Source organism: Elephas maximus, chromosome 3 (genome assembly GCF_024166365.1).
Source record: "Elephas maximus indicus isolate mEleMax1 chromosome 3, mEleMax1 primary haplotype, whole genome shotgun sequence".
Taxonomy (NCBI): domain Eukaryota; kingdom Metazoa; phylum Chordata; class Mammalia; order Proboscidea; family Elephantidae; genus Elephas; species Elephas maximus.
In genome coordinates, this window is record NC_064821.1 from 104,573,000 (window position 1) to 104,599,030 (window position 26,031).

General features: G+C 41.1%; 1 protein-coding gene across 1 annotated transcript in view; it reads right to left on the minus strand.

The window, feature by feature from the left end:
* Window positions 1-875: 875 nt before the first annotated feature.
* The window catches only part of LOC126073132 (cytochrome P450 2J2-like), a 43,208-nt gene continuing 18,052 nt past the window's right edge, over window positions 876-26,031 (minus strand). The window contains exons 3-9 of the mRNA XM_049879418.1: window positions 19,726-19,875; window positions 19,146-19,306; window positions 15,221-15,397; window positions 12,692-12,833; window positions 11,014-11,201; window positions 5,992-6,130; window positions 876-1,402 (exon numbers count right to left, since the gene is read on the minus strand). Of these exons, the coding sequence (XP_049735375.1) occupies window positions 1,224-1,402; window positions 5,992-6,130; window positions 11,014-11,201; window positions 12,692-12,833; window positions 15,221-15,397; window positions 19,146-19,306; window positions 19,726-19,875 (1,136 nt within the window). The 3' untranslated portion in view covers window positions 876-1,223. The remainder of the gene's footprint in view (window positions 1,403-5,991; window positions 6,131-11,013; window positions 11,202-12,691; window positions 12,834-15,220; window positions 15,398-19,145; window positions 19,307-19,725; window positions 19,876-26,031) is intronic.

Sequence of the window (26,031 nt, forward strand, 5' to 3'; positions counted from 1 at the left end):
TTAAGGGAACAAGGTTGAGTGATTTCAGCTACCCTAAAAGACAGAAGGATCCCTGGTGGTGCAGTGGTTAAGCTCGTGGCTGATAACTCAAAGGTCAGCATTTTGAACTCACCAGTTCCACAGGGAAGAGATGTTGCAGTCTGCTTCTGTAAAGATTACCGTACTGTACCCATTGCCATTGAGTCAATTCTGACTCATAACAACCTAAAAAGACAGAGTAGAACTGCTCCACAGGATTTCCAAGGCTGTAATCTTTACAGAAGCAGATTGCCAGGTCTTTCTCCTGCAGGTGGTTGGTGGGTTCAGACCTTTCGGTTAGCAGCCATGTGCTTTAACCATTGTGCCACCAGGGCTTCTTGGAAACCATGTGGGGCAGTTGTACTCTGTTCTACGGGGTCCTTATGAGTGGGATCAACTCGGCAATGGGTTAAAGAAGGGAACTATTTGCATCATTGTTCCCCAAACCTGTTCCCCAGGTTTGGTTAATTGTAGTCACACCCTACTTGGCCTGAGTTCAAGGCCAAGGTAGCATTTCCTTATGCAATAACAACTGCATCAACAACATGTGCTTTCCCTGACTATAAATCAGGAATGACAACTATCAGCTTTGCTGACTTCCCCAAAGGTCATTCTGAGACACATGAGATAAAGCACAAACCAGTAAAAACCAAAACCGGTTCCCAAGTCGATTCCAACTCATGGCGACTCCATGTCTGTGAGAGTTAAAGTGTATTCCACAGAAGGCTGCCGAACATAGTGCCTTTATTGCTAGCCTCTTTGGTTGTCCAAGGGTCCAACTTCTAACTCTTCTCAATAAACTGAGCTTTATCAACAAGCCAGAAGCTAACACATGTCTAAGGAAGAGAGAAGGAGACCACAGCTATAACTTTTCTGACATACTTTTATGGTTTACAAACCACTTTATTTACATCCATTACTTCCTTTGATGCTTACAGCAACTCTTTTTAGGGGAGGAGTCATTATCCCCCTTTCGTTTTCTGGGTGAAAAGGCAAATCCTTCAGAATGTAGATGATCTGCCTGAGGCGACATCAGAGGGGACGGCAGAGCTGGATCTGGATTCAGTCTCCTCTTAGTCCAATTCCTGCAATCTTTCCTCAGAGCCACTTCTGTTCTGTTCTCTCACTTCTGAGCAGGCACTAGGGTCTTCAGAACACATTCCTTGTTTCTTCTGGCTTTTTCTCCTGCTCCTTTCCCAGCAGCATCACGCTCGGGGAACAGCACAGAGGCGGTGGCTGACAGGGGAAATGGTGACGCCCATTCTGAACTTTAGGCTCAACTTTTCGTTGGCTGGGGGCCTGAAGGTAAATTTTTGTACAAGGGAAGTGATGAAAATAAACAGCTCAGACCTGGCCAACGGTTCTCCAATGCAAGCCCGCTTTCCTGAAAGGCAAAGACATAAAATTGAATTTTCTTCCCTGGTGGAGGAGATGCCTGGCAGGGACTGAAATCCTCTCCCCCATCCTGCCAAACCTGAGCAGAGGGATGACCTGCTAGAGTCCCCAAGGCTTTATTTACAGCAGCTCATTTAAGTCTGACAACCACCTGGGTAAACTGAGGCACAGAAATTCAGTCCAGATCATAAACTCAAATGCCTTCAAGGGTCAGGTAGGGGAAGCACAGGAGTGAAGGTGCAGTGTTGAATAAGGAGGCCTGGTTTGATCTAGAAAGTGGATATCTAGCCTAAAAAAAAAAAGGCACCCAAAATTAACAACAATAAAACAAAAAGAGACAACAAAACAATAAAAAACTCTGCACTAAAATTTTCTCTCCCTGAAGGAAACTGTCAAAGATACAAACAAGTGAATGTCAGAGTAGCAGTTCCAAAGTGTGAAGCATCTCTACTGGGTAGGATAGTGTCCCCGCATATTTATGCCCTCCCCAGAAACTCAGATTGTGCGCTCTTTTATTAATAGGGTCATTGCAGATGTAATTAGTTAAGATGAGGTCATATTGGAGTAGGGGGCCCTCAATCCAACAGGACTGGTGTCCTTATAAGACACACACATAAGGAAAAATGCCACTTGATGATGCAGACAGACACTTAAGTGCCAAGGATCGCAGAAAATTACCGCAAGCTGGGAGAGAAGCATAGAACAGACTCTCCCTCAGAGCCCTCCAGAAGGAAGTAACCTTGCCTACACCTTGTTTTTGGATTTCCAGCTTCCAGAAATGTGAGAGAACAAATCTTTGTTGTTTTATGCCACACTGTTTGCGATACTTTGTCAAATCAGTCCTAGAAAATGAATACAGAATCTTTTCCCCGTATCACAGCTTTCTCCTTAATTTCTGGGGACCTCATTTACGTGGATGGTCCTCTCCATTGGGATAGCCTCCCTAACTCTCACAGTGGTCCTCCTTACACGCAGAGGTCCTTCCCAAACAAGGGCCTCTGCTTCTACTGTGGAGTTGATCCTTCTCTCCACAGTTCACAGGTGGCACTGCCCTGGCCACCTCCCACTTTTTCATACAAGAGTAGAAAACTGGAAGCAGAAGGGTGGAAATGCAAGTCAACTCCTCCCACTTCCTAGCCATACGATTTGGGGTAGATTAAATAATCTCTCTAGGCATTTAGGGAATGTACACTTACAATGGGAAATTTATATTATAGGTTGTGTAGACTGCAAGTGGAATCTAAACAGACCAGGTCATTTACTAATTCATAGAACAAATTAGTTATTTTAAAATGTCACTTTCATAATAATAAACATTCTAAGTGTAAAATAGGTTATCATTAAATTGATCTGGAAAATCAGTATGACTGACTTGTTTCTCATAGTTCCATCAAAAGAATACTTAATTTTCAAAACAGAGAAGAATGCAATTTAAAAGATTACTTTTAAATAAAACTTTTTGGGTGGTAGCATCACCAAAATGGCTTCCTGTACATTACAATTCTTTACTGTCCGTAATGTGCCTTTTATTTTGGAATACTTGCAAATGTACAGAAAACTTGCAAGAACAATACAAAGAACTTTTTCTCCTAATTATCTGAAAGTTGACTACATCATCTGTGAAATCTTTAGTGTGTGTTTCCTACAAACGAGGCATTCTCTAACATAACCACAATACGCCATCGAAGTCAGAAAATTAATATCGATGCATTACCACCATCTTATCCTCAGATCCCATTCAAGATTTGCCATCTGTCCTAATAATAATCCTTTATTATAGAAGGATCCTGTTCAGAATCACATGTTGCATTTAGCTGTTATGCTTCCTTAATCTCCTTCAGTCTAGAATAATTCTTCAGGCTCTCCTTAACTTTCATGATGTATACATTTTTGAAGATTGTTGTTGGGTGCCATCAACTTGATTCCAATTCATAGTAACCTCATGTGATAGAGTAGAACTGCCTCATGGGGTTTTCCTGGCTGTAATCTTTATGGGAGCAGATCTCCATGTCTTTCTCCTGTGGAGTAGCTGGATGGATTTGAACTGCCAATCTTTGGGTTAGCAGCAGAGTGCTTAGCCATTGCGCCACCAGAGCTCCCTTTTACAGTTGTTGTTGTTAGGTGCTGTCGAGTCGGTTCTGACTCATAGCAACCCTGCATACCACAGAATGAGACACTGCCCAGTCTGCCTCACCCTTAACAATCCTTGTTATGCTTAAGCCCATCGTTGCAGCCACTGTGTCAATCCATCTCCTTGAGGGTCTTCCTCTTTTCCGCTGACTCGCTACTTTACCAAGCATGATGTCCTTCTCCAGGGACTGATCCCTCCTAATGATGTGTCCAAAATATGTAAGACACAGTCTTGCCCAGTCAAAATCAGCACAGCTTCACAGTTGACCTGTAGACTTGTGAGCAATAACGCATGTTTCTTGTTTTAAGCCACTGAGTTTTGGGCTGTTTGTTATGCAGCAATATACTTACTGAAACATATGGCATCATCTTAATGAACTTACAGCAGAGGAGACTTTAAGTTGAAAGGTGAATTATATTCTAGCTGTACTGGAGACAGCATTAAATTAGAAGTATAAGAACTTGGTTCTTAGGTCTGTTCTGCCAATGCCTTGGGCACATGATCTCAGATAAAAAAACAATTCTCTTATTCTCAATTTCCTCATATTAAAAAAAGATATCAATCCACTTCCTTTCTAGTTATTAATAACAGGATTACTGGAAGGATTAAATGAGATAATGTCCTTGTAAATGAAACCCATAATTAAGAGGGTATGATACAATTCTTGACAACAAAGTGCTAGCAAGGCAGTGTGTGCCGAGCTTTTAAAGATCCGGCTAACGAAGATGGGAGAATTTTTTAGCAGAGGAGGTATGAAACAACTGCAAGGAAAAGCTTCTGCCACATGAAGGAAAGTTATCCAGCCATTGCTCAGCCTAAACGGACCCTTCTTCCTCTTAAAGCCATGAACATCTATTAAGTCTTCTCTCATCAAAGTTACAACAAGCATTAGGTGAAGGCGTTTTTGTGGGATACACAGAGGGCCACATTTCTAGTATTTCAGCACCACATGGATCTGGTGCAAGATCCAAGGAACAAGAATAATTATAATAATTGAATTATATGGCTGGAAGTCTGTGCTGTAACACAAAATGGGGAGATGTTGCTGACAGGATGACTGGAAAATATTCCTAAGTATTAGCTTTCATTAAAAGGAAGTGACTTGTCCAATGTGAACAAAGGTGACAGACAACCAGATGAAGAAAGACAAAGAGGATGTAATTACAATTAGCCCGGACACACTTGAGGCAATGCAGCACAGTGGGAACTCTTGAGCTTTGGAGTCCCGTCAACTCAGGTTCAAATTCCGGCCCTTACCTTTCTCTTCAAGCTTTAGTGCCATCGGCAAAATATTGCAGTTTCAGAAAATCAGTGTCTATTTTATTTTCAGTTAAGGATAAGCAAACTATTATGCCATCTCTAGTATGAATTCTGTGTGGAATTTGGTGATTGTTAGGAGATATGCTATAAAGACCACAGGCTTTGGCGTTCCACAGATCTGGTTGGCATCAAGTCCTGGCACTGCCAAGTGTAAGTTTTATGACTTTAGTTGCCATACTTAAACCTTGTAAGCCTCAATTTCCTTATCTCTATAGCAGAGATAGCAATTAGAACTTCATAAGGCTATATTAGACCATATGTTCTTTGGCAGCAGGCTTATTTTTTCTGTATTATTCACTGTTGTAGCCTCAGGGCTGAATGCTTGACACATAATAGACTCTCAGTAAGCACTTACAGAACTAAGGCACTGGGAAATCACTTGAAATAATGCATGTGACATATCTAACTCAATGCCTGGAATATGCTAAGAATTTTTGTTGTTCATTTTACATTGTTATGAGTTAAGCAAAAAAAAAAAGAAAGAAACAAAAAACCCTTTCAGAGCTGACCTGGAAATATGATGGTTTTCACTGCAACCTCTTTTGTACCTTTCAGTGTGTGTACCATGCACATATAGTCACTTGATTTCAAAAAGGTAACTAAAATTTAAAAAAGCAAAAGAACCTCTTCAGGGAGTGTTTACAGAGTAGATCCTGATTTAGTTAAGTCCACGACATTCACAGTCACTGCCTGATACCTCTGATGTTAAGTAGATCCCTGCCTTTACCCCTCCCCACCTCCTCATTATAAACCAGCTCTATTTCTGCATAAGGGGGCAGTCCTGAAAAAGAATTTGGGACGATTTAAAACTCTGTAAAGATGGCAGATTTCCAACTTTCTTTTTGAGCAAGAGGTAGGGTCTAGGTTTCACTATCCCTGGTACTCTAGGAAGGAGAACAAAGTGAGGCAGAAATCTCCATCAGAGGCAACGGAGGGCTTAGCAGGTAAGGGGCAGCTTAAAGCAATGCCCAGCCCCAGAATCCTGGGGCTGTAACCAAGGGCAAGATGGAACCACACTGGGCAGGGCCATGTGGAGACATTCCAGCTGAAGGAAAAGACTGGTGGGAGAAGACTGGGGAAGGCTGAAAGAGGGACTTTGGATCTTCACACTATTTATTACAACTCACCCATTGAGAAAGGCAGAAAGGCTTCCCTTTTCTTAAACTGTCCATTCTCCAGAAAATGCTCCGGATTGAATGTTTCAGGGGTGGCCCACTCTGCAGGGTCCCTGTGAAGCCCGGTCACATTGGTCAGGATCATGGTTCCCTAGAGAAGGCAGCAAAGACTCAAGCAAGGCTTCACTCACACAACACACCTACACAGAGGGTGTTAGTCCTCAGGCTCCTATACCTTGACTACACCCTGAACTCCCCTATCCTCCCAAGCCCATCATCTCCTGAGTCCAACCCCCCAGGACTCTGCTGTTTGCCATGGGACGCTTCACAGCAATGGATCGGAACTGCCTACTGGGAATTTTACCAGGGAAGTTTCGCTGCTATGCACTGTGGAATGTATCTTCTCTAAAGGGACAGGCCAGTGTAGGACTTGGGAAGGGATGTGTATACAGGAGGAAGAAAATAATGGAGCAGCTGGCCAGACAGCACTGTACGAAAATCAATCCAGCTGCTCAGTGAGGGGATAACTGTGGCAGCTCCACAAAGGTAAAGGATGTCTCAGCCATCTCTGTTTCTCCCATTTTCTTCCCTCCAATGTCTAGTACATGGCACCTCCTCTCCCAGTAGGTTTAATACTAGAATCAGGTAGCCTTGTAAAAGGCACCCATCTTCATCCAGTTACACAAGCAAGAAACCCAAGTGTTGTCTTTAATGCATCCTTTCCCCTCACTCTGCCTTCATCCAATCCATCAGCAAGAATCACTGATTTTACTTCCTGAATTTCTCTTCATTCTCTCACCTTGATTCCATGTTCACTCCGCAGGCTACCACTTTGCTTCTTACACTCCTGTAATAGCCTCCTAACTATTTCCCGATGGCAGTGGTGGTTCAGAGGTAGAATTCTCACCTTCCATGCAGGAGACCAGGGTTTTGATTCCTGGCCAATGCACCTCAAGCACAGCCACCTGTCAGTGGTGATTTACCCCGGTGGCATAGTGGTTAAGTGCTAGGGCTGCTGACCAAAGGGTTGGCAGTTCAAATCCACCAGGCACTCCTTGGAAACTCTACCGGGCAGTCCAACTCTGTCCTATAGGGTCGCTATGAGTCGGAATCGACTTGATGGCACTGGGTTTGGTTTTTTGGGGGTTTGTGATGCTAAACAGGTTTTAGCAGAGCTTTCAGACTGGGACAGACTATGAACAAATGTCTGGTGATCTACTTCCAAAAATCAGCCAGTGAAAACCCTATGGATCACAACAATCCTATCCTATAGTGCATGGAGTCTCCATGAGTTGAAGGCCGACTCTAAGGCAGCTAACAAGTATGTCCCATGCCCTCTCTTGCTCTTTTTAATCTACTCTGCATCCTGAAAGCAGAGTGACTATTGAAAATGATTAAAGCAAACCACACCCACCCACCCACTGCTACCCAGAACCTGAAACCCTACAGGAACTTCCTATCACTCTTAGGTTCAAAGGCCCTGTGATGGTTAAGATTGTATGTCAACTTTGCTGGGCCATGATTCTCAGTGTTTTGGCAGTTGTATAAGGTTGTGATCACTTCCCTGTCAAATCTTATACGTGATCACCCCATGGTGGAATCTGCTCAGTGGTACTGGTGGGCTTGGGGCCTGTGGCAGCTCACCACCTCCTCAGCCTTCATCTCTCCGTCTTCTACCACCTACTTCCTTCCTGCTCGCCTTGCAAAAGTTGTTGGCTTATTCTGGATCCAGCAGCTGTCTCTTGTCTGACCTCTGGTTCTTGGGTCCTGAGCTAGCAGCTTACCTGTCCATTTGGAATTCGCTGATCTTCATGGCCTGCAAGCAAGAGTCCTGTTCCCTGACCTGCCTGTCTTGGGTTCACCAGCCCCTGCAGCTAAGGGACTTAGTAAAAACCTTGCAGTCTTCTCTGCCGACCTTGGAGATTCCTCAACTGTCACAGCCTGGGACCAGAAGCCCTGCTCTCTGACCTGCTCATCTTGGGTTCAGCAGTCCTGTGGCTCCATGAATTGGGAAAAGACTCTATCTGATCCAAGGAACTGGAACGTTCCAAAACCCTACAATCACGTGATCTGGTTTTGCTTCTCTAGAGAGCTCAGCCTAAGGCAGATCCATCATCTGACGTTGTCTGGGCCACCCTCCTCCTCCTGCCTCATTCCCGCTACAGAGGTCTTCTTTCAGATTCTCAAACTATGCCATGTTTCCCCTCATTACAAGGCTTTTTTTCCCCCACTTCCTGGGACGCTCTTTTGCCCCACTTTGTCACCAAGCTACCCTTAATCATTCTTTAATCCTCGGTCCAAACATCACTTCCTTTTGGAAGCCTTCTCTGACCACTCCTGCTCATACTCTGTGATCCAGCTAATTTGCATTTTATAGCACCCTGTACTTTATTCAGGGTTTGGAATTATCTAACCTTATCATTTGTATGGTTGTTTCCTTGCTCAGGGGTGTTCTTCCTGACCTAAGCACATTCAGTGATTAATGAATATTTGTTGAGTCAATAAAGAGCAAGTACTATTTTGGAAACTGTCTACAACAAACAGCAGGCAAAATGCTGTACTGGATCCTGTCAGAGAGGTTTTATATGCACTTTACAGACAAAGAAATTAAAACTCCAAGAGGTTAAATAATGTGCCCATGGTTGCAGAGTTAGAAAAGGCAGAGCTGTGATTTGAACCAAGTCCATCTGATGCCCTGGCTCTCAGTCTCTACATTAGACAGTCAACTAGATCTCCTAGTTCCCAGGCTGCTTACTGAAGTTGACTTTAATAATCAGTAGCAGAAGGGGTTTGTCTAGCTGGGTTGGTTGCTTGGTGTTCGATGAGTTAGCTAGAAAAATGCAAGCAGCACTTAGAATTTAGACTTCAACCTTCACCACAAGACAACTAATCGATAAGGAACTCAGTGCATGCACAGTTGCATTTCCTGGCTCTGTAGTGACAGTGTCCAAGGTATGACCAAGAACAGCCAAGAGCTGACCAAGGGTAAGAAAAGCACCTCTGTTTCTGCCTCTTGAGATTGTTCCTGGGTACGACATACTCAGAGAAATGTAGACAAACTAGAATGGATCCCCAGAGGCTGACCCAGGTGGTGAGGAAACAAGGGAAGAGATGTGAGAATGTACAGTCTCTAGAGAGGATGTTATAGGTTACAGGAGGGCTGTCTGCAGAGATCTTGAGTGGTGGGGAGAGTGGGATCAGGGTTCCTTTGTGAGGACTGGGGCATTTAACAGGAAAATACTTCCAAAAATCAGCCACTGAAAATCCTATGGGTCACAACAGTCAGATCTGCAACTACTCGTGAGGATGTGTAAAACTGGGCAGCGTTTTGTTCTCTTATGCATGGCATCACCATTAGTCTAGTTGCGCCATGAGCAACAATTGAGGAAAATTACAGGGAGATTCTAATTTTAAACTCAAAGTAAAGCAACTCTTGTGAAGGCAACATGGAACAGCACAAAAAGACGAAAAGCCTCGGAAGCAGAACAGATCTGATTCTGGATCCCAACTTTGTCGTTTAGCAGCTGAGACACTTTAGGCAGGGTACTTCATTCCTCTGAGCCTCAATCTCCCAGTCTAAAAGAGGGGTATTCCAAAACCCATTGCCGTCAAGTCCACTCCGACTGATAGTGACCCTATAGGACAGAGTACAACTGCCCCATAGGGTTTCCAAGTAGTGACTGGTGGATTTGAACTGTCAACCTTTTGGTCAGCAGGCGAGATCTTAACCACTGTGCCACCAGGGCTCCTCAAAGATGGATATAAAAAAGAGTTATTCTGAGGGCTGAGTGAGACATTTTGAAAGAACCTCTAAAGCCCACGCACACAATCAATCACTGCTTGATAAATGCTGGCTCCTTTCTTACTCCAGTAATTAATGTTGCACATACCTGGGTTGGTTTCCCTTTTGTGAAAGTAAGTTCCTTATCACTGGGGGTGTAAGTGAAAGCTGGAGAAATGCTTGTGGGGACAGTATGTTAGAAACATCAGCGTTAATGTGATGTTCACTCAGAAAAAAAAAAAAAACCCCAACACCAAACCTGTTGACATCAAGTCAATTCCAATTCATGGCAACCCTACAGGATAGAGTAGAACTGCCCCATAGGGTTTTTAAGGAGTGCCTGGTGGGTTCGAACTGTCAACCATTTGGTTAGCAGCCATAGCTCTTAACCACTACGCCTCCAGGGGTCCCTTCACATTTTCACATTTTGTAGCCCCAGGATTACATGCGGCAAGTGCCTAGTCCTTCAATATGTTCTACTAAGAAAGAGGAAAAGGTTCTGTGACAATGTATGACAGAACTGCTGCCTGCTGTATCCTCACCAATATTCATAATGCATGCTGTTGTCAGCTGCCATCGAGTTGCCCCAACTCATGGCGACCCACAGACAACGGGATCAGACTGTTGTGATCCATAGTGTTTTCACTGGCTGATTTTCAGAAGCAGATCACCAGGCCTTTCTCTGTAGTCCATCTTCCTAGCCTGGAAGCTCTGCTGGAAGCTGTATAGCATCATAGCAACACTTAAACCTCCACTGCCAGGCACGGAGTGGCTGCGATGAGGTGCCCACAAACCTACTGCCATCGAGTCCATCCTGACTCATAGCGATCCCATAGGGTTTCCAAGGCTGTGAATCTTTATGGAAGCAGACTGCCACATCTTTCTTCAAGGAGCCACTGGTGGTTTCGATGTACTGGCCAGAAATTGAACCCGGGTCTTCTGCATGGGAGGTGAGAATTTTACCACTGAACCAACACTGCCCTCCTATGCAAATTAGTATAGTAAAAACTCTGAGTTTTTTAAGTCTTTCCCTAAATTTATATGATCATAGAATTCCCCGTCTTTCCCCCAATACCTATTAACCTAGGCGTACTAATGTTCTAAAGCCCATACGTGGATTATATCAGGTTTAATATATCTCTCTCCCCATTTGAGTGACTGATTACGATACGAATACATGTCAGTTTTCAAATTCAGATTCCTACTTCTAAAAAGACAGATTTGAAGGCCTGAGGCTGAGAGGCCCTGGTTACCTTTGGCAGGTGGTATCCAGCCAAAGTGGTATCAAATGTCACTTCCCTGGGCACGTTCAAGGGGAGGATGTTGCCCATTCTCTGCACCTCATGGATGACGGCATTGGTGTAGGGCATGTGCTCTCGGTCGTTCAGGCTGGGCTGCTGTGACTGGCCAACTACTCTGTCGATCTCAGCTTGTACTTTCTCTGGAAAACAGAAGGTTCTGTTATTTTTTTAAACTTCTATGCTTTCTTCCAGAGATGCAGGGGTGGCCTCCAAGGTCTTACCTGTTGTATTTCAATTAGTGATCAGGTTATAAACAAATGGTTATTAATCCTTGAAAGGGCTTATTTAGGAAAATTTCAACTCCATAATTTTTTTGTGTCTAGTTAGGGTAAGGAATGGAATAACCAGGGTCAAAATGGTTAAGATTATAGTGTAGTTGTTTTTGTTATTAGTGTCATTGAGTTGGCTCTGACTCGTGGGAACTTTATATGTAAAAGAAGAAAACATTGCCAGGTTCTGAATGATCTTCATGATTGTTGGTATGTTTGAGTTCATTGTTGTGGCTATTAAGAATAACGTAGGCTCCAGAGACTGTAGTTTTTCAAGGAGATATGTAAGAGTGGAAACTAGGCCCTGGTGTAAGACAAATCTGGATCAAACTCTTGCTCTACTAAATTAATGCTGCAAGTTAATTAAACTCTCTGAGCTTCAGTTTCTTCATCTGGGGGGATAAATTAGTGGAGATAAATCTACATTCATCTTAAGGATATTTTGAGGATTGCATGAACTGAGTTAGGTGAGAACACAATAAATGACAGAAACTGCTAGCTGTCCCCAAATATTTGTTCTCCTCTTTTTCTATACTAATAAAGATTTTACTGGGTTTCTCAGCTAAAGACTACCTTTCCCAGACTTCCTTGCAAGTCTGTGATCATGTGACTAAGTTCTGGTCAAAAGAATGTGTATAGAAGTGATGTTTAACACTTCAAACATGCCCTTAAAGAAAGAGGTGTGTGTTCCCTTTGTCTCTAAAGAAAGAAAATGCTAGTAATTTCATCAAAGAGTAGGAACACATCATAGAGGAGGTAGTGTCTGATCAGATTCTTCAAGAAGAGCTTGAAATTTACCATTTAGGGAAATTGGAGAAGTGTATTCTTGGTAGAGAGAACAGCACGTGTGAATAAACAGAGGCATAATAAGAACAGCGCAATGGACAACTGACATGTGATTTAGTGAGGGCAACACGCAGAGTGGGTGGGGCTGATGCTGGCAGTAAAAACTCTGAGAAGTTTTTAAGCCTTTCCCTAAATTTTAAATTTATTTGGCGATAGAATTCTCTATCTTTCTGAAGAGTGTGGACATTATTCAGAGGGCAATGGCAAGTCATTACCTAAAAGACCAGATTTTCACACACGAATGTCACTCTTTTATAAAATTTAACCCAGTGTCAATTGACTTCACTGTTTTCCCCACAGATCCTCAACTTCTCGAGCAAAGGGACCCTGTTATATTTGCATTACCAAGACCCATCACTATCCCTGACAGAAAAAGAATGTGCTAGGTCTTGAGTCTAGTTCATGACTGTTCCACCTATCTTTTCATTATACCATGCTATCTTCTGGTCCCAACCCTGGGGCGGTATGTTCCAGGAGGCATTCTTCTGGCCTCGTCCAGGCACACAAATGTTCACCTTGGATTTCTGGGTAGATGGTCAGGTAAAGCAAAGCCCAGCGCAGAGTTGTGGAAGTTGTATCTGTTCCAGCAAACAAGAGGTCCAGCGTGCTGTAGATAAGGTTTTCTTCCTGGAAACTCGAAGTAGCATTGCCTGTATGCTAGAAAGAAAAAATGTTTATTAATTTGTTCATAGCTGACACTAAACATGGGGTTATCATCCTAGGGAAGGACTCTGGAAAGAAAGGTCCCTAGGAGAAATGACTTTCCCTTTGGCTTCCTCAGAAAGCATAAGATACTATAGCAATATCATTAGCATCATCCAGACCCAAGTGCTGGAGGGTATCTAGGGATTCGAACACTTAAGAAGATGAAAATCAAAACAATCGTTTTCTTACACCTATACCTAGGGAAAAAGGAAAGGGAATACACTGTGAAAAAGACTTGAGTTCCAATATCAGCCACATCCTCGCTAGGTGTATGACCTGGGGCAAATTACTTAATCTCTCTGTGCTTCAGTTTTCTGTACTGTAAAATAGCCTCTTAAGATCACATGATGAGCTGCCTGAGATGCAACAGGCACACAGCAAATAATCAGCAAGTGTTTTACTGTTACAGAAAAAGTACACTCAATTCCCCTTTCATGCAACAATTCTCATATCTCCCCATGCCCCTTTTCCTTTCCAGATCAACCTCCCTAATTCCATCACCTGTTCCTCTGACATTATCATCTTCCTCTGGATCCTTCAATTTGTCTACATTCCTCTTAATGCATGGTCCCATACTGGAATGCCAAAGAGCAAGAACAGTCTCTTCCTTTGAGGAGAAAACAATGCTTCTACTAATGCTATGCCGACAAGGTGAAATAAGGGAGGAGGTGGAAACAAATCCACCCATCTGCCTACTCCAGGAGGAAGAACCATTAATCTGAAGAGTCTAAAGTCAAGACACTGATTCAGTGATGTATGTTAAGTGGAGGGATCACTGTGTTGAAGGTCAAACATTCAATCTGGCTTTCTTCCTGCTTCTTTTCTATAATGTTGGAAAGTAGATGACATAGGGGTGGGTGGAAGAAAAAGCCCCACCTAGGCCCTGAGGCTAAACTCTGACATCCAATTCAGCTTGACTTGTGCTCTGACGTGGAGGCTGAGGATAGGGGTAGATAACTGGGCCCCATAAAACCATATGTCTTGCTGTCCATGCCAACTGATTGTGACCCTATAGGACAGAATAGAGTTGCCTCATGGGGTTTCCAAAGAGCAGTTGGTGGTTTCAAATTGCCGAGTCTTTGGTTAGTAGCTAAGGTCTTAATGACTACGCCACCAGGGCTCTAAACAAACAAAAAAAACCCCTTGCCTTTGAGTCAATTCCAACTCATAGTGACCTCATAGGACAGAGTTGAACTGCCCCATAGGGTATCCAAGGGTGCAATCTTTACAGAACCAGATTGCCACATCTTTCTCCCAAGGAGCGGCTGCTGGGTTCGAACCACTGGCCTTTTGGTTAGCAGCTGTGCCACCAGAGCTCTTGGGGTAACTGGGCACAGACCTATCTAATACTAAAACAGTGCTTTTGTGCTCAATTTCTATTTTCCCTTTTCTGTACAGCTCCTTAGATAAGAGCCGATGGTAGGCATGGGGGATGAGAAGACAGTATTTGGGTATTTCCAGGGCCTCAAGCCAAATAGCATTAAACTCCTCTCTTTATTTCTAACTGTCTCATCAGTCCTGAGTTAATGTTACTTCTGCACTCCGAAACAGCACCCACTTTTTCCCTCATTAGTAGGCCAAGTAATGACGTTCAAAGATGTCCTCACCCTAAAACCTAGAACTTGTGAATACGATGCCTTATACAGGAAAGGGAAAAAGCCCTGGGGAAACAATGGTTTTAAGTACTGAGCTGCTAACTGAAAGACTGGCTCAAACCCAGCAGTGGATCCACAGAAGAAAGATGTGGCAGTCTGCTTCCATAAAGATTTACAACCTTGGAACCCCTGTGGGGCAGTTTTACTCCGAGTTGGAATCATGTTGAAGGCAACAGGTTTTGGTTTATAGAAAAAACACTTTGCAGATGTGATTACGTTCAGGATCTTGAGATGAGCGTATTACACTAAATTATCCAGATAGGTCCAATGTTATCATGAAGGGCATCATAAGAGTGAGGAAAGAAGGTCAAAGAGAATATACAAGGACAGAAAGAAGCAGTGGTCAGAGAAGACAGAAGATGCTATGCTGCTAGCTTTGAAGGTGGAAGAAGGCAAATGAGCCAAGGAATGCAGGCAGCCTCTAAAAGCTGGAAAAAGCAAGGAAACAAAACTCCTCAGAGCCTACAGAAGCCAGCATTACTGATGCCTGGACTTTTTCCCAGTTAAACTCATTTGAAACTTCTGACACCTAAAGCTTTGAGAGAATATATTTATGTTGTTTAAAGCCACTAAGTTCATGAGAAAGTATTACATCACATAATTTATTACAGAAAATATAGGAAGATAATACAGCCCATTTGCTCTTAAAGAACAAAACATAAGAAACAGCTTTGATTGTCTCACCTTTGTCATTTCCTTGAGGTAAGCATCAATAAAGTCTCTTGGTTTGTCAGGATTCCAATCTCTTTTGTGGTTTTCAATCATACGGGAAACAAATATTTTCAATTTCTCCCAGTCACTTAAGAGTGTTTGGTGAAGTCCAGGAAGGAATTTTATTATCCAAGGAAAGGTAACGCAGAGCTAATTTATAAAAACAAAACAATCATGGAGACAACATACTACTTTTCCACATTTTAAGATCACGGAATCAATTCCTCGTTTCATCTCTCTTTCTCTCTTTTATTTGCTTACACTGAAACTTCAGAGTCATCCTTGACTCTTCTTTCTCTCCCACCCTTCTAGAAAGGAATTTCAGTTCTTTTTCCAAAATACATCCAGCCTTAGATCACTTTTCACCACCACAATGGCTGCCACAGTCCAAACCACCTAGTGAAGACCACCAACATATCTCACCTGGATGCTCTGATAGCCTCCAGCGGTTTTCCTGATTCCACCATTATCCCCAGACTCAGTCTATTTCCCATTATGTACCTCCTAAAAAGGTAGTCTTTCTAAAAGCAAACCTGATTCTGATCAATTCCCTATGATTAATTATGAAAGTATATGAAACACAGAGATCGAAGAATGTATTAAATGCCATGTTAAATGGGACTTTATCTACAGGAATAACTTACAAGTGATTGGAGTACCAGAACGGGGGGATAACAAAAAATACAGAGAGAATTGTTGAAGAGTTTTTGGCAGAAAACTTCCCTGATATCACGACAGATGAGAAAATATTTATCCAAGAAGCTCACCAAAACCTGACACAGGCTGGTCCCAAAAGAAAGTCACCAAGATATATTACAATCAAACTTGCCAAAATCAAAGATAAAGAGAGAATTTTAAGAGTGTCTAGGGATAAACGAAAAGTCATCTGTAAAGGAGAGTCAATAAGACTAAGGTCCAACTATTCAGCAGAAACAATGCAGGAAAGAAGGTAATGGGATGACATATATAAAGCCTTGAATGAAAATAATTGCCAACAAAGAGTTATATATCCAGCAAAACTGTCTCTCAAATATGATGGTGAAATTAGGGAATTTCCAAATAAACAGAAGTTAAGGGAATTTTTAAAAACCAAACCAAAACTACAAGAGATACTAAACGGAGTCCTCCAGTTAGAAAATCAATAATATCAGATAACAACCCAAGACTAGAACACAGGATAGAATGATCAGATATCAACCCAGAAAGGGAAGTTGCGAAAATAAATCAAAACTAAAACACCGACTATAGGGAAACAGAGAAGTCCATATGTAAAAAATGACAACATTAAAACAAAAAAGAGGGACTAAATAATGTATTCATAGAACTTTCATATGGAGAGAAAGTCAATTCGATGTCAAGAAATAAAATATTGGCTTAAACTTAGAAAATTAGGGGTAAATATTAAGGTAACCACAAAGAACGAACAATCCTACACATTAAAATAAAAAAAAAAGTAGACTGAGCAAGTACAAAATCAACAACGATGACAAGAAAATACATAAGAAAAATGACTTAGCACAGAAAATTAAGTTGAACAAACTGTGAATGACACTCAAAAAGACACATCAAAATGTCGGCACTAAACTTAGACCTATCAATAATAATGCTGAATGTAAATGAACTAAATGCACCTATAAAGAGACAGAGTGTGACAGAATGGATAAAAAAACACGATCTATCTATATGCTGTGTACAAGAGAAACACCTTAGACTCAAAGTCACAAACAAAGTAAAACTCAAAGGATGTAAAAAATATCAAGCAAACAACAATCAAAAAAGAGCAGGAGTGGCAATTTAAATGTCTGACAAAATAGACTTTAAAGCAAAATCCACCACAAAGGGTATGGAAGGACACTATATAATGATGAAAGAGTCCATATACCAGGCAGACATAATCATAATAAATACCTACCCACCCAACACCAGGGCTCCAAAATACATAAAACAAACTCTAACAGCATGGAAAAGAGACACAGACAGCTCCACAATAATAGCAGGAGACTTCAACACACCACTTTCAGTAAAGGACGGAACATCCAGAAAGAAGCTCAATGAGGACATGGAAGGTTTAAATGCCACAATCAACCAACTTGATCTCATGGAGATATACAGAACACTCCACCCAACAGCAGCCAAGTATACTTTCTTTTCTGATGCACGTGGAACATTCTCAGAATAGACCACATATTAGGCCACAAAGCAAGCCTTAAAAGAATCCAAAATATCGAAATATCACAAAGCATCTTTTTTGACCATAAAGCCATAAAAGTAGAAATCAATAACAGAAAAGCAAGGAAAAAAATCAAATACAAGGACACTGAACAATACTTTGCCTAACAACTGCTGGGTTATAGAAGAAATTAAGGATGGAATGAAGAAATTCACAAAATCAAATGAGAATGAAAACATATCCTACCAGAACCTTTGTGACACAGCAAAAGCAGTGCCCAGAGGTCAATTTATACCAATAAATGCACACATCCAAAAAGAAAAAAGTGCCAAAATCAATACATTAAGTCTACAATTCAAATAGAAAGAAGGCAACAAAAGAAGTCCACAGGAATCAGAAGAAAGGAAATAACAAAATTAGAGCAGAAATAGATGAAATTCAGAAAAACACTTGAAAAAGCAAGACCAAAAGCTGGTTCCTTGAAAAGATCAACAAAATCAACAAACCATCGGCCAAACAGACAAAAGAAAAATGGGAGAAGAAGCAAATAAGAAATGTGATGGGTGATATCACAACAGATCCAACTGAAATTAAAGAATCATAGCAGAATACTATGAAAAACTGTACTCCTACAAATTTGAGAACTTACAGGAAATAGACAAATTTATTGAAACATACTACCTGCCTAAACTAACTCAGAGGTAGAACAATTAAATAGACCTATCAAAAAAAAAAGAGATTGAAAGTGTAATTAAAAAACTCTCAACACAAAAATGCCCTGACCCTGTCGGCTTCACTGCACAGTTCTACCAAACTTTCAGAGGAGAAAACACCAGTACTACTAAAGGCATTTCAGAACATAGAAAAGGATGGAATACTCCTGAACTCATTCTATAAAGCCAGTATAATCCTAATACCAAAACCAGGTAAAGACACCACAAAAAAGAATACTACAGACCAATCCCTCCTGAAAACAGATGAAATAATCCTCAACGAAATTCTGGCCAACAGAATTCAACAACATATCAAAAAATAATTCACCATGACCAAGTGGGATTCATACCAGGTATGCAGGGATGGTTCAATGTTAGAAAAACAATCAATGTAATCTAACACATTAAAAAAAAAATAAAACATAAGAAACACATGATCTTTTCAATTGATGAGAAAAGGAATTTGACATAGTCCAACACCCATTCATGATAAAAACTCTCTACAAAATAGGAATAGAAGGGAAATTCTGCAACATAATAAAGGGCATTTATACAAAGCCAAGAGCCAACAGCATCCTAAATGGAGGGAGCCTGAAGGCATTCCCGTTGAGAATGGGAACCGGACAAAGATGCCCTTTATCACCACTCTTATTCAACATTGTGCTGGAGGTCCTAGCCAGAGCATTTAGGCTAGAAAAAGAAATAAAGGACATCCACATTAGTAGAGAAGAAGTAAAATATCTCCATTTGCAGATGATAGGATGTTATATACAGAACACCCCAAAAAATCTACAAGAAATCTACTGGAACTAATAGAAGATTTCAGCAAAATATCAGGATACAAGATAAACATACAAAAATCAGTTAGATTCCTCTACACCAACAAACAGAACAACGAAGAGGAAATCATTAAATCAATACCATTTACAATAGCCCCCAAGAATATAAAATACTTAGGAATAAATCTTACCAGAGAAGTAAAAAACCGCTACAAAGAAAACAAGACACAGCTTACCAGGCTCCACTTCGAAGTTTCCAGAGATGGGACTTCATCCAGCAACTTCAGCAGCTCCTGAAACTGACCATCCTGGTACTCAAAACGTTCGCCAAAGGTAATGGAGCAAATGATATTGGAAGCTGCTTTGTTGATCTTGAAGTGAGGGTCAAAAGGCTGTCCTAGAGGCAGAGGAAGGAAGAGATGGATCCTTTCAGTTGATTTGTTTCTGCTTTCTAAGGAAAGTCTACTTTATATGACATACCACATATGCAACTCTGGCCACCGCTCTAAGGAAAGTCTACTCTGTATGACATACCACATATGAAACTCTGGCCACAGCACCCTGCAAGGATGTGACGCATAGCAAGTAATCAGGCAATGCTTGTGGAGTCAAAATTATGGCCAGGGTTTAAATTCACTTATGTGTTTAATGCCCGGATTCTTGTAATGAATTCCATGAGGGCAGGGTTCATGATCAGTTGTTCACTTTAGCGTCTGGCACAGTGCTAGGCACAGGAAAGAAACCTAGGCACTTAATAAGTATCTTCTCAATGAACGAATGAGCCAGACTTCTGTACCTGTCCTATGAAACTCTTACCTTTCTCCTCTTCTATTGCCTCGATGAGGTGGTGGGCTTCCTCCTGAATGCGTTCTTCTAATCTTGTCTTTCCTAAACCCAAATCCCTTAGTGTCCTCAGAGCAAACCTTCTTTGCTCCTTCCACTCCTGGCCATTGGACATGAACAATCCTGGGAAAAAGAAAACCAATATTATGCTATTCTGATTCTATAATGTGCACATCTGGCAAATGATATGGGGATGTGAGATGGAGGGAAGGAAAAGGGCATTAAAGCACTTGAAAGCTATTCACAGAAATAATCTCAAAGCAATGGATCTAATGGCTAACATTTACTGAATGCTTGCTATACCAGGCACCTCACTAAGTGTTTTTTCATGAATTAAATAACTTAGTACACATAGAACCTGTATGGAGTAGGAATAATTATTATCTCCATTTTACTGACGAGAAAACTGAGGCACCGAGAATAAGGTAAACTTTGCCAGGTCACACAGTTATGAAGCAGCTGAACAGGCATTCACATTCAGGTTTACCTGATTAAAAAATCCATGCTTTGATTATTAGTCACATCAGTATATTTAAAAACTTATGTTTTGTTAAATACTGGGAATCCACTCATGAATAAGAGAAAGTTCATATTCGTAAGGAGGCAGAAAGGTTTTATAGCAGAGCTTCTATCGAAGCTAGGCCTTAAAGGATGAAGGGATGACTCAAGAAAGCAAGTAGAAGCATTCCATGCAGAAAAAAGAACAGCATAAGCAAAGGGGAAAAAAATCTGTGTTTGTTATGGACTGAAATGTGTCTCCCCCAAAAATCTGTCCATTTGGCTAGGCCATGGTCCCCGGTATTGTGTGATTGTCCACTATTTTGTCATCTGATGTGATTTTTCTATGTGTTGTAAACTCTCTATGAGTTTGGTGGGGTGCAATTAGCACTGTTATGTCAATGAGGCAATCACAAGATCAGACTGTGCTTTAAGCTAATTTCTTTTGAGATACGGAACACAGAAGTGCGAAGAGAGACGGGGGGGCCTCATACCACCAAGAATCAAGAGTCAGGAGAATACCGCGTCCTATGGTTCTGTCAGAGCTGACAGAGAGAGAAAGCCTTCCCCTGGAGCTATACCCTGAATTAGGACTTATAGCCCACTAGACCGTGAGGGGACAAATTTCTCTTTGTTAAAGCCATCCACTAGTGGTATTTTTGTTATAGCAGCACTAGATGTCTAAGACAGTGTTTTCAACAGATGGCCATTTGTTTTGTATCACAAGCAATGAGTACTACACTCCTTTCCATTTCTTCACTTCCAGAGCACTCCTCAACTCCTTCTAATATCTGGCTTTGGCCTCTGCCATCTTCTTCATCCAATGAAGTGGCCCTCCTCTGTTGTCAAATCCAATGATACTTTCAACTTCATCTTCCTTGATCTTTCAGCAGCATTAGAAACTTCTTTCCTAAACTCTCTTCCAGTGGTTCTTCAGACACAACACTCTCCAGATTTTCCTCTTAATTCTCTGACAGTAATTTCCCTTATCTTTTGCTGCCTCATCTTTTAACAAATTTTGAAGTGATGGAGTTCTTTAAGAAAAGGTCTAAAACCTCTTCTCTTCTCAGTCTACATTCCATTTCTGGGAAATCTCATCAACTCCTAAAATTCTAAAGAAAGTAATTAGACAGTGACCACCTATTTCTGTCCCTGGGCTCCAGAGTCATAAATAGAACTGCCTACTTGACTTTGCCATCTTAAAACCCAGTGCCATCAAGTCGATTCTGACTCATAGTGACCCTATAGGACAGAGTAGAACTGCCCCATAGAGTTTCCAAGGAGCACCTGGTGGATTCAAAACTGGCGACCCTTTGGTTTGCAGCCGTAGAACTTAACCACTATGCCACCAGGGTTTCCTTGGCATCTTAAAGGCATATTTACATCAGCATATCTAAGACTGAATTCATGATTTTCTCTGTACAACCTCTCACCAGTCTAAACCAAATGGAGTACCTTGTCCTCCTCTAAGACTTCCCTTTTTCCATCACCTACCCAATTGGGCATCTACCTCAACACCTCTTTTTCCCTTCAACCTCTCAACATATCTTATTGGATTTCCCTCCTGAATATCTTGAACTTGTCCACATTCATTGCCACCAGTCTGGTCTGACCCACTGTCATTTCTTGCCAATTCCCTAGTCCAAGGTAGCACTGTCTCTAACCTAGAATGCAACAATAAACTCTTTTTTTTTTTAATTATATTGTTCTTTAAGTGAAAGTTTACAAATCAAGTCAGTCTCTCACATAAAAACTTACATACATCTTGCTACATACTCCCAATTGCTCTTCCCCTAATGAGACAACCCTCTCCCTCTCTCCACTCTCTCTTTTCATGTCCATTTCGCCAGGTTCTATCCCCCTCTACCCTCTCATCTCCCCTCCAGGCAGGAGATGCCAACATAGTCTCAAGTGTCCACCTGATCCAAGAAGCTCACTCCTCACCAGCATCCCTCTCCAACCCATTGTCCAGTCCAATCCCTGTCTGAAGAGTTGGCTTCATGAATGGTTCCTGTCCTGGGCCAACAGAAGATCTGGGGGCCATGACCCCCGGGGTCCTTCTAATCTCAGTCAGACCTTTTTATGAGAATTTGGGGCCTGCATCCCATTGCTCTCCTGCTCCCTCAGGGGTTCTCTGTTGTGTTCCCTGTCAGGGCAGTCATCAGTTGTAGCCAGTCACCATCTAGTTCTGGTCTCAGGCTGATGCAGCCTCTGGTTTATGTGGCCCTTTCTGTCTCTTGGGCTCGTAATTACCTTGTATCCTCGGTGTTCTTCATTCCCCTTTGATCCAGGTGGATTGAGACAAATTGATGCATCTTAGATGGCCGCTTGCTAGTGTTTAAGACCCCAGACGCCACTTGCCAAAGTGAGATGCAGAATGTTTTCTTAATAGAATTTATTATGCCAATTGACTTAGATGTCCCCTGAAACCCTGGTCCAGAACCCCGGCCCCTGCTATGCTGGGCTTTGAAGTATTCAGTTAATTCAGGAAACTGCTTTTGTTTTAGTCCAGTTGGCTGACCTGGCCTGTATTGTGTGTTTTCTCTCCTGTCACCTAAATGAGAACAACATTTTATTTTTAACTTTAATTAAAAATAAAATGTTGTTCTCATCTACTATTTAATTAGTGAGTACCCCTCTCCCAACCTCCCTCCCTCCACCTTCTGGTAACCATCAAAGAATATTTTCTTCTCCGTTTAAACTATTCTTCCAGTTCTTATAATAGTGGTGTTATACAACATTTGTCCTTTTACAACTGACTAATTTCACTTAGCATAATGCCTTCCGGATTCCTCCAGGTTATGAAACGTTTCACTGATTCATCTCTATTCTTTATCGATGTGTAGTATTCCATTGTGTGAATATACCATAATTTATTTATCCATTCATCCATTGACGGGCACCTTGGTTGCTTCCATCTTTTTGCTATTCTAAACAGTGCTGCAGTGAACATGTGTGTGCATATATCTGTTCGTGTAAAGGCTCTTATTTCTCTAGGATATATTCCAAGGGGTAGGATTTCTGGATCTTACGGTAGTCCTATTTCTAGCTTTTTAAGGAAGCGCCAAATCGATTTCCAAAGTGGTTGTACCAATTTGACATTCCCACCAGCGGTGTAGAAGTGTTCCAATCTCTCCACAGCCTCTCCAACGTTTATTATTTTGTGTTTTTTGCATTAACGCCAGTCTTGCTGGAGTGAGATGAAATCTCATTGTACTTTTGATTTGCATTTCTCTAATGGCTAACGATGGTGAGCATTTCCTCATGTATCTGTTAGCTCCCTGAATGTGTTCTTTAGTGAAGTGTCTGTTCATATATTTTGCCCATTTTTTAATTGGGTTATTTGTCTTTTTGTAGTTGAGTTTTTGCAGTACCTTGTAGATTTTAGAGATCAGGTGCTGATCGGAAATGTCACAGCTAAAAACTTTTTCCCAGTCTGTAGGTAATCTTTTTACTGTTTTGGTGAAGTCTTTGGATGAGCATAAGTGTTTGACTTTTAGGAGCTCCCAGTTATCTAGTTTTTCTTGTGCATTGTTAGTAACGTTTTGTATACTGTTTATGCCATGTACAAGGGCTCCTAACGTTGTCCCTACATTTTGTTCCACGATCTTTATCGCTTTAGATTTTATATTTAGGTCTTTGATCCATTTTGAGCTCATTTTTGTGCATGGAGTGAGGGATGGGTCTTGTTTCATTTTTTTGCAGACGGATATCCAGTTATGCCAGCACCATTTGTTGAAAAGACTGTCTTTTCCCTATTTAACTGCTTTGGAGACTTTGTCAAATATCAGCTGCTCATATGTGGATGGATTTATGTCGGGATTCTCAATTCTGTTGTATTGGTCTATGTATCTGCTGTTGTACCAGTACCGGGGGCTGTTTTGACCACTGTGGCGGTATAATAGGTTCTAAAATCAGTTAGAGTAAGGCCTTCCACTTTGTTCTTCTTTCTCGGTAATGCTTTACTTATCTGGGGCCTCTTTCCCTTCCATATGAAGTTGGTGATTTGTTTCTCCATCTCATTAAAAAGTGTCATTGGAATTTGGATCCAAATTGCATTAAATGTACAGATCGCTTTTGGTAGAATAGACATTTTTATAATGTTAAGTCTTCCTATCCATGAGCAAGGTATGTGTTTCCAATCATGTAGGTCTTCTTTGGTTTCCTGCAGAAGTATTTTGTAGCTTTCTTTGTATAAGTCTTTCACATCTCTGGTAAGATTTATTCCTAAGTAATTTATCTTCTTGGGTGCTATTGCAAATGGTACTGATTTGGTGATTTCCTCTTTGATGTTCTTTTTGTTGGTATAGAGGAATCCAACTGATTTTTGTATGTTTATCTTGTATCCTGATTCTCTGCTGAACTCTTCTATTAGTTTCAGTAGTTTTCTTGAGGATTCCTTAGGGTTTTCTGTGTATAAGGTCATGCCGTCTGGAAATAGAGATCCTTTGACTTCTTCCTTGCAAGTCTGGATCCCCTTTATTTCTTTATCTAGCCTAATTGCTCTGGCTAGGACCTCCAGCACAATGTTGAATAGGAGTGGTGATAAAGCACATCCTTGTCTGGTCCCCGGTCTCAAGGGGAATGCTTTCAGGCTCTCTCCATTTAGGATGATATTGGCTATTGGCTTTGTATAAATGCCCTTTATTATGTTGAGGAATTATTTTTCTTCTATTCCTATTTTGCTGACAGGTTATATCATGAATAGGTGTTGAACTTTGTCAAATGCCTTTTCTGCATCAATTGATAAAATCATGTGATCCTTGTCTTTTGTTTTATTTATACGATGGATTACATTAATTGTTTTTCTAATGTTGAAGCATCCCTGCATATCTGTTATGAATCCCATTCGGTCATGGTGAATTATTTTTTTGATATGTTGTTGAATTCTGTTGGCTAGAATTTTGTTGAGGATTTTTGCATGTAAGTTCAGGAGGGATATAGATCTGTCATTTTCTTTTATTGTAGTGTCTTTGCCTGGTTTTGGTATCTGGGATATGCTGGCTTCACAGAATGAGTTTGGGAGTATTCCCTCCTTTTCTATGCTCTGAAATACCATTAGTAGTAGTAGTGGTGTTTATTCCTCTCTGAAGTTTGGTAGAACTCTGCAGTGAAGCACTCTGGGCCAGTGCTTTTTTGTTTTCGGGAGTTTTTTGATTACCTTTTCAATCTCTTGTTATGGGTTTATTTAGTTTTTCTACCTCTGTTTGTGTTAGGTAGGTAGTGTGTTTCTAGGAATTCATCCATTTCTTCTAGGTTTTAAGATTTGTTAGAGTATAATTTTTCATAGTAATCTGATATGACTCTTAATTTCAATTGGGTCTGTTGTAATATTGCCCATCTCATTTCTTATTTGTGTTATTTACTTCCTCTCCTGTTTTTCTTCTATCAGTTTGGACAATGGTTTATCCATTTTGTTGATTTTTTCAAAGAACGAGCTTTTGGTTTTGTTAATTCTTTCAATTGTTTTTCTGTTTTCTATTTCATTTGGTTCTGCTGTAATTTTTATTATTTGTATTCTTCTGGTGCCTGAGGGTTTCTTTTGTTGCCCTCTATTTGTTCAAGTTGTAGGGATGATTCTTTGATTTTGGCCCTTTCTTCTTTTTGGATGTGTGCATTTATTGATATAAAATTGGCCTCTGAGCACCACTTTTACTGTGTCCCAAAGGTTTTGATAGGAACTGTTTTCATTCTCATTGGATTCTCTGAATTTCTTTATTCTATCCTCAATGTCTTCTATAATCCAGTCTTTTTTGAGCAGGGTATTGTTCAGTTTCCAAG